The 10,042-nt window shown below is 32.0% G+C and overlaps 1 protein-coding gene across 1 annotated transcript; it reads right to left on the bottom strand.

Annotated features, from left to right (window-relative positions):
• Positions 1 to 2,189: 2,189 nt before the first annotated feature.
• On the bottom strand, positions 2,190 to 7,325 carry LOC124543387. Its single transcript, XM_047121601.1, has 6 exons — positions 7,317 to 7,325; positions 6,341 to 6,547; positions 4,931 to 4,999; positions 3,452 to 3,586; positions 2,878 to 2,951; positions 2,190 to 2,344 (listed from the first exon to the last, which is right to left on the bottom strand). Exons 1-6 carry the CDS (start codon positions 7,323 to 7,325, stop codon positions 2,251 to 2,253), a joined length of 588 nt encoding a protein of 195 aa, XP_046977557.1. The 3' UTR covers positions 2,190 to 2,250.
• Between the last annotated feature and the right edge of the window lie 2,717 nt (positions 7,326 to 10,042).

Here is a 10,042-nt window from a genome sequence, read left to right as displayed (position 1 = left end):
AATTTACGAAACGGCAAAGTTTCCTTTTTTCTCGTGAAAGGTATCGAAAAAATACTGTAATGATTACCGTAATAATTACAAAAAATAATAATTACACGTGGTCATTTTTGTGACATGTTTTTCGTCTTTTCCATTAACTCGCTAATAAAAAATTGACATTAGTTGGAGTTTTCTTTTAGAAAGGAATAAATTACCTCCATCGCCTCGTCTACTTTGTCGATCGTAGGTCGTCCTTTGATTATTCCTCTCCTCAGGTAGTGCATGATATAGATGAGAAATACATGTTCGATGGTATCGGGCTCTGCGACGCAATACGAGTATATGTACTATGAATACGCTATTGTAATTGATCTAATCGCTTCATAGCTTTTATCATTTTTTTTCGTGTTCTAACATCTTGGAAGTATAAAAAACAACTTTTCCGGCGAATTAGTAGTTGTATTTTTACATTTAAGCACAACACATGATTTCCTAGTATTTAGATTGGCCATTTTTAAAAGTATTTAGGTATTATTTCGACGGCGCGGGCGCGCAATCGCGGGCGGGCCGAGTGAGCCAGACTGAGCGTGTTGTACAATGACGTCACACCGTCACCGGCAGCCCGCGTCGTGCAACTTGTTTTACTTATAACTCGGAAACTAATTGACGTATCGAATAAAAATAACCATGTTAATTTAAAATCTTACCCTTAAGATAATGTTAATAGACTGACAGCTGTTAAAATGTTAAATCAAAAAAATTTGGTCGTTTTCGAGTCACTTTTTGTTCACATTTATAATTCAAGTAATAATGACATATTTAATTATTAAAAAAACAAAATACCCGACTGCACACTAAAAAAAGAGTAAAACTTTGCGTTGACGCAGAATTAACATGTTCCCGTGGGAATTTTGAGAAAAAACGTATCCTATATTAATTACTCCCGTGATTGAAATGAATCTAATGATACCGCATACATATTTTTTTAAAGGGAAATTTAGAAAAAATATTATTATGTCTTTATCCCGTGGGACTTTTAGGATAAAATGTATCCTATGACACTCCCGTAATCAAGACAAATCTAACGATACCTCATACATCAAAATCCATCAAGCCGTTTAGGCTACAGGAGGTCACAAAGGAAAAGACATACATACATACTTACATACACTCGAAAAACATTACCCTCCTTCTTTGGCAGTCGGGTAATTAATTCTTTCACTATTATTTTTTATTTTTGACAGACAATATAGAGCGCTAATAATCAAAATTAGTGAACATTCTCCATTATCGCTATCCCAAATTGTCAAAATTAATTCTTATGTTAATATGATTGTTGCAAAAAATTAATAACTTGTAATGTCAAATGCCCTAATATATTGCAATTTGACACGTCGATTTACACGATCTCGCTGTCTCGGATTGAACTTACGCGAGAATCTATAGCGAGGAATAGCGTCGAATGGCGCGATGGGGAGCTATTTCTATTGGTTGTGTAAATCGGCAGTAATCGGTTTTATTGAATTTGCCGATGCTACCTCTAAGTTTCATGCTAAACCTATTACTATCATTCTAAAAGAAAAATATTTTTATTTTATTGAAGGAACTGAATACTCTTATTTATTTATTGTTTAAGTTATTTCAATGTTTTATATCGGCCCTGCGTTCTGTGATATCAAACTCTATATTGTCTACAATTAAAATATGCTTTTAATTATATATAAACTTATTTCAGACATAATACGGGTAAGGTGTTATTGTATTCAGCCTGCAAATGTCCCATCGCTGGAAGTCTGAACCTCTAAGGAAAACTTTACTCATAAGATTATATCACATGAGCTTACCGCCGTCGGTTACACATAAATACTAATTTTGCAAATGAAGACGAAGAGGTATCGAATCTGAAATTAATACTATACTACATCCTGCATATTATAGTAATAAATATATTAGTAGTAATATATTTGCATAGTGGCACAAGTTACATGTGTGATATATTTCAGGTTTAATCTATATAAACTCTTTTTATTAGTAAATATAAATATATATCAACGTTATTCTTAATTTAAAAAAACAGAATATTTTTAAATAAGTATTTAATGTTCAATATAAATTAAAATTATCATAACATCGATATTCATAATATAAATTAAGTCGCAAACATATTTTCCTTAATATTATAATCAATAAATTATCGGTGAAGTTATTTATATCACATTGTTATAGATTAAAATAAATGCTAAGTCAATTATTTTTGAATTTCCAGTATCCTTAGACGTGTAATGTTAGCTGTCCCAATCTGTGGACTGGCCACATACACTCGCATCCCGCTGGTATCACCATGGTCTTAGTTTCCCAGCAGTCACTGTTGAGGTCACATAAAATAATTTTATTATCAATTATAAGTAAAATTTATTAGAAGACTTCTTATATCCGATATGTATTTAAATTGTACAAAAGCTGTATTTTAGTATTTAATTTATCATTATTGCGATTTATTTTAAAGAATTAAACTTATGTGCAGTCGGAAAAAACATAATAAAAAATACGATAATAAATCAAAGATATGCATATGAATCAATTAGTTCATCCAGTTCATGTGTTGAGTATATTCTAATTTTAAATGAAAAATATATTCATTTGAATGTACAGTCGGGGTAAGAAAAGGTTCGTCTCCTTAAGATCTATTTTCGTGTGCTCAGTATGAGAGATAATAATCTACTTTGAGTGTGAATGACATATTGCGACGCAATGATTTCATGTTTAGATTCAAAAGCTACTAAGGGTTAAAGACGTGTTAAAGGAATTATGTAATTTGAAAACTGACGAAGGTTTTCTTACTCTGACTGTACATGTACAACCTTCTTATTAATATAAATATTTCTAGATGTCTCTCACCTTGAATATCGCCTTCTTGTCAAATGTATTGTCTTGTTCCATTGAACGCATGAAAACCCGAGGCTCGAACACACCTAACATAATGTATGTTCATTATAAGAAACGAAATTTAGTTAAAACTGATTACTTAATGAAAAAAAAAAATAAATAAGAAAGAAACATTCATTTTTCGAATCCATATCAAAAACTGTTAACTTTTTTAATTAAAAATTATTTAATTCATAGTGACAGTTTTCAAAACAAATCAGTAACTTAAGTGGTTACAACAAAGTATAGAATTTGCCACATATACAATACAAGGCATAGTAACAACACACGTTTATTTTTAAAATAACAAAATAATAAATAAAAGTATTTTAAATATTTTTACAATAGTAAATCGGTTTTTTTATCAACCGACGAAGTATATTCAGTTCATAAAAAATAAATCAATTTGAAATAATCAGGGATAATAATATAAAAATTATAACGTTAAAACGATGGCAACATTCATAAAAAAAAAGAACGGAAATTTTCAAACATTTTTTAACCGCGTCGCCATTATTCCAAAGTTGCGCAACAATAAGTCGTTTACCTCGTTCGTGACGCCGACATCATCACCGGGGGTCATGGTACAACGGACCTCTTCGTAATACGCGGGCCTGTACTCATATTCATTAGTGTTCAATCTGTGAATCTTTCTTTCCAAGTGGCATATTGGATAATGTTTCTGAAAAAAATAATTACGGAATATTACACTGTATTTAGTCTTTATACAATTCAGCTCGAATTGCTGGTTTATTTTTGCTTGATTTATTTTTCTTTTATCAGTATTTCAGAGAATAAAGATTGAGTTTTACGTTAATCTTGTTTATATCACTGTGTATATCAGATAAATAATAAATATTCAAATAACCCTATATGCCTTTTCAGCCAGTCTAGTAAAGGCTTTAATTTATATACACCCTATTTCGTTAATGTAATCGTTTCGTCTTACGTCTTCGTAGAATTTAAAACCTATAAGCAGCGTTTCAGTATCACAATAAAATAAAATACCATTGAATAGTGCCTAGACTAGATGTGTCTTGAAAATATACCATTTGTCAAAATCCTTTTTACAGGATTTTTACAGGAAAATAAACAAACGTAACAACGTCTTTTCAGCAGGAGTACAACAATTATTGTTTGTATATAATAAAAAAAATGATAGAATTATATATCAGATTGCATCGCATTATTGTGATTGATATTATCAATCCTAGCGGCCAGAGCTACTGTCACCTGTGATGAGGAAGGGAAAAATGAAAGGAAGGAAAAAAATATTATGTATATAAATATTATAAAATATTTTTGTAAATAAGATCTTTGTCACTAACACCTATAATTCACTGTATGAAATGTTTACCTATTTGTGGATTTTTTATCAACCGACGTTTGTACTTTAAACCAATAGTGTGTATATACCAAATATAGGTATTTTGAATTGAATGCATATATTATGTAATTTTATTTTGAATAAATTATGTAAAGCAACATTGGATAATGCGTAGTTCAGCATCCTTAGATTGCCCTGAACAATTATACCGTGCAACAATGTAGACCTTACAAAATACTCTTACAACGATGTGTATTATAACGTGTTACGAAATTATAGAGCAACCAAGGTCTTAATGCATTAAATAGGAAAGATTATTTTTTCTCTAGCACCTTCTAGATTTATAGCTCTACATTTCTCAACACCTTAGTTCTGTTGGGAAATAGTGGTAATATAAATACGTATGAAGCAAATATCCGAAAAGATCATTTATCACGGGTTAAATTCGTGATTACTGAATTTCAATTACTCTATATTTGGTCATATTTCACTTTGTATTAATTGCTGGAGGAAAACATCACGAGGAAAGCAAATTAGGTTGATATGAATATTGGGTTGATAAAATCTTACCATTAGCTCCAAGCTTTGAATTGGACGATCCCCATCGCTCAGTAAAATATTTACGGGTTATTGCTAATTTATAAAATGTTTATATGATATCTTATCTAGAAACAAAAAAGGAAAAAAATAATTACTTACTTGTGAACCTAAATGCCTCAATCCTCTTTCAACAGATTCTTGCAGAGACTCAGTATATTCTGGAAGATTCTGCAAAATGACCAAACAAAATTAATCAAAAATAATCCTTACTAGTAGTCGCCTGCCGCTTCGCTCGCTTTTTAGGGGTCGGTTGTCATGTGTTTGGCAAAAAAAGTAGCCTTCCTTGGAGTTCAAGTTTGCTTCACACCAAATTTCGTCAAAACCCTTGAACCGAGTGGTTTGGTTGTGAAAAAGCGACAGACAGACAGACAAAGTTACTGTAACATTTGTAATATTAGGATAGACTAACAATCTACAGACTAATTGCCGATATTAATGAAGCCCACGCTTAGTGTCTGAAACATTAATATAATATTGGCGACCTCCGTGGTCGAGTGGTGTTTACGCCGGTTTTCATGGGTACGCCACTCCGAGGTCCCGGGTTCGATTACCGGCCGAGTCGATGTAGATTATCATTAGTTTTATATGTTGTCTTGGGTCTGGGTGTTTGTGGTACCGTCGTTACTTCTGATTTTCCATAACACAAGTGCTTTAGCTACTTACATTGGGATCAGAGTAATGTATGTGATGTTGTCTCATATTTGTATATTATTTAATTATTAAAATAATAATAATAATAATTGAATTAACATCTTCGTTTTAGCACTTTATTTAAGCCTATTTGGATATATATATATTTCTTGGTGGTAGGGCTTTGTGCAAGCCAGTCTGGGTAGGTACCACCCACTCATCGGATATTCTACCGCTAAACGCAACGTACGCAGTATTGTTGTGTTCCGGTTTGAAGGGTGAGTGAGCTAGTGTAACTACAGGCACAAGGGATATAGCATCTTAGTTCCCAAGGTTGGTGGTGCATTGACTATGTAAGGAATAGTTAATATTTTTTACAGCGTCATTGTCTATGACAAATCATAAACAAAATATGTACCACAACCCCACCACCTATTCTGTCGCAAAACATCAAAACTTTCGTTTTTTTTCGGCTCAGAGGCACAAGACATAAATCATTTTAGTGCCCAAGGTTTTTGGCACATTGGTTATGCAAGGAAATTAATATCGTACAGTGTCGATGTCTATGGTCGTACGTGACCTCTTACTTACTTTTCTAAATTTTTAACTCGCGTTTTAGGGAATTGGTTGTCATGTGTTAGGCAACAAACGTATCCTATATTCTTCCTTGAAGTTCAAGTTTGCTTCTCACCAAATTTCATCAAACTCGATTCATTGGTTTAGTAGCTAAAGAGCGACAGACTTACTCTCTCATTTATAATATGAATATATATAAAAAAGTATTGGAATTCACTTACCATTGACCTAATCTGGGACGCAAATTAAAAACATAATCCATTCTTACTTCACATTATGTATTTTTTGAGTGAAATTGCTTACCTCTGGGTCTTCACAGTCCGCATCATCAGCGAACCGAGGCTTCGCCCTTTCCAAGAGTCCTTGTCTATTCCTCTCTAGTCTTCCAAGCACTGAGTTGAGAACTCTGTCAGGATTTGGTATCTTTAAGACGTGCTCGATGAAGTCCTGGGCAGCTTCCTCCCGAGACGCCGACAGCGTGGTCACAAGACAAATCCACATTAATAGTACCTAATAAGAATAGTAGATTTTAGTTAGAAATTTATAAACATTGTAATTAAGATTAAAGTGTAAAATACTGTGTATATATAACGGACGCAATTAAATTCCGTTCCACAATTTAATTAAGAGGGAAAACTGATCTAGTATGGTGATTATCAACATTGTATACTTTATAACTTAATTGTTAAATCAGAAAGAAACCAGGTTATTAAAAGTTATATTTAATTTATTGTCTAATAATAATATATGGAAGTAGTAACTTTTAAACCGCGTTTATAAATATATTTTACTGAAAAGAGAAGAATAAACATAAATTTCCATGTAACGACTGTCTTTAACTAATAATATTAAAATCCGTAAAAACTCCCATCCCCAATTTTAGACTGGGTGATAAATTTTGAAAATGTATGCACTGATAGAACATCGATTTCAATGTTTCAAAAATGGTCTCATACAAATTTATAAAGTTTTCAAAAACAAAAGTTCAAAGCGATTTTCACACGAATATTTTAATCTCTTTAGAAGAGAAATTTTCAAAAATGCTTTCTCAGTGCACACTTACGACACATAAACAATTCCTTTACACAATTTAAGATTTTGAGACCCACCGATTTTAGTGGTTGTCGTTCTTTCATAGGAATTGAGAACATTTACAATATTTCTCTTTATATTATCTGGGTGGGCATATGACTCCACTACACCTAATGGTAAGGGGAAGAGGAGTCCAAACGCGAAGACAACTAGTACGGACAGCAAAATGAACTGCACCACCTGTCACCCTCGCCATGCCGGCCCGCAAGATGCCTCCTCTGACACCTCGTTTGAAGGGACCCAGGTTATAAGACGAATATAATACTTATGTTATGTAAATATTGTGTCAAGAGGGATATTACAATTGTTTACAGACAATCCAGCAAGTTCGAATTACGATGACGTAGACGAAAGGATTGTTAAATAAGATACATGATAGAACACGTTTGGAAACTGTTATTATTAAATGGATAAGAAAAATAGTTTCAATTTCATAAATACTTAACGAATCACACGACGAGATGACGGCGGTGATCAGATTACAAAATAATAATGAATTGTAATTGATAACTAGATGCTTGCTTGCGCAAAAGTGATGTCACACTTGGTCTAGTTCACCACATATTACATAGTATACTTCAAAATAAGATGTGCGAACAAACTGGTTGCGCAGGGCGGTTTTGCCTGCGCTATACGTTTCTGCCCTTCAGACATCCTTGTATAAACGTGTTAGCTATAGTTATATTAGTGTTAGTATAAGCCTTTAAACAGCAAAATACATCTGTTAGCTTGTTAACGCTTTAAAAAAAATTGAAATTTGATCTTTATATTTATTATATATAACAAACTTGTGGGCAAGAGTTGTGCTTCTTCATTGGTCGCAAAGAATTGTATATAATATAAAAATATCGTTACGTCACTGTCGTCCTATATATAGGTTAGTCCTAATTATAGATTGATATGAGAGTTTGTAACTGCGCATCTCACGTTGATTATATCTTCCAATTTAGAGTACCCTACGTGAATCAGAAGTAACGATTAACGATACTACGTGTAACGATTGATATAAGTTAAAAAAAATAACATTTAACATGATAATTTCGATATAGATTGTATGGCTGTATTTTTATGGATATATTTCATAACGATAAAGATTAAATTTAGAATTAATCCCGTTAATTAAAGCTATAAATTTTATTTTAGTTTCATTAGGACAACCAACAGTAGATACAATATTACATACAAAAAAAAATACATTTCGAGGTAAAAGTTCTACTATTTACAGGTAGTCTCAACGTGCATTAGAATATTATTTAATATATACCTATTAAACATTTTTAAAACTAAAATTATATAATAGATAATAAAAATATACGATTAAAATTGAGCACAAATAAAATTATTTATTTTTTTATTGAATTGAGGGAGACTATCATGACTTAAGTATGTCTAAATCATTTATTTTCATACTGATCGTGATGTATAACAACGATAGTCTCGCTGTAATGGAATTCCTACCTAGTTGCGTTTTCCAAAATCTGGTATAAAAAGAAATGGCTCATACTACGGGAATTACTGTGAGGGATGTTTAAATATAATTTTGATAAAAGTTCCGGACAGTCAACATTATTGTTAAATAAATTAAATAAAAATTTCATTGACAATATTTTTCGTATATTCTCCTTAGTTTATATATTGAATAGATTGCATCTTTCGTTATAAGGCTTTGAATTTATCCTAAATCTATATGATAATTGACGAATAAACTTTTTTGTACACTTATATAGAACTATATAGATTATATGTAAATATAAAAATAGTGTTCTAATTATTTCATTACGACCGAATTTACGCTGAAGTTTAGATTCTACCTGCATTCAAAAGAGAGCCCTCGGAAGTATTGTTTTAATCACTTTTAAAAAGGTGTTTAACATGGACCCTAGGTAGACCTGAATTATTCATTATTGACTCTTTAAAAAACCACGTGAGAATAAGGCAATAATAAAGGACAGTACTATAATTTATTTACAAATTTATCCGTTGTATTTTACAGGCCATTTAGGGCTACTATGTAGCAGACGCCAGAAAATAGAGATCACGTTTGAGGTAGAGACAGCGAAACCAATGTAAAATAATATTCATTCAAATATAAAATACAAAATATTGTAACTCGTCATTCGGAAAATATTTCATAGTATGTTTATAGTAACTCAAAATTTCAACTTTGCTATTTAAATATTTAACATTGAATACAATTATTTATGGTATAAGAATGTTTCCAAAAGACAAGAGAATATGTAACATATATTTAATAAAAATTCTGTCTTAAAATTCCTTTATGTGTACATAATATTCATAATGAGGAGAATTGATTGGATATTTAGCCAAGACAAGGTTTAATGGTGAGAACGCGTACATCTTAACCGATTTTCGTGTGCTTAATCTGTGTCTTGCGCTGGGCGGTAGGAAAGCAACGTGAGGAAACATGCATGTATTTCCACCAACCCGCGTTGTTGCAGCGCGGTAAAATATGCTCCTAACCTTGGGAGAAGAAGCCTTAACCTAGCAGTGGGAAATTTACAGGCTACATGTTGTTAATCTGGTTGAAACACATAGATTTACTTTTAATAATACTGATTTGAAAAACATATGACTTCAAGTTCGAAATTGAAAAGGGTAATTTATACTTATATGATTGAGTTTGATATCGTGTTAATTAAAAAAGAAATGTGAGTATTCAAAACATTGTATATAAAGAAAGATATGACGCATGTAGCCACGAGATCGTCTCGTTCAGTTGATTAGTCGCGATTGGCCTGCGCTTTGATTGGCATCGGCGGACATCGTCGGTTCTGCAGCGAGCAGGATACCAGGTCTAGGAAACATTTATATGTGAGATCCTTTAAATACTTCTTTATTACTGCTAGCATAAGGCTAAACAGTTTAACTACAGTGAAAAAAAAAATTAAAACC

The sequence above is a fragment of the Vanessa cardui genome, chromosome Z (assembly GCF_905220365.1).
Source record: "Vanessa cardui chromosome Z, ilVanCard2.1, whole genome shotgun sequence".
NCBI lineage: Eukaryota > Metazoa > Arthropoda > Insecta > Lepidoptera > Nymphalidae > Vanessa > Vanessa cardui.
The sequence above is the reverse complement of the archived record's forward strand: the minus strand, read 5'-3'. Positions and strand labels throughout refer to the sequence as shown.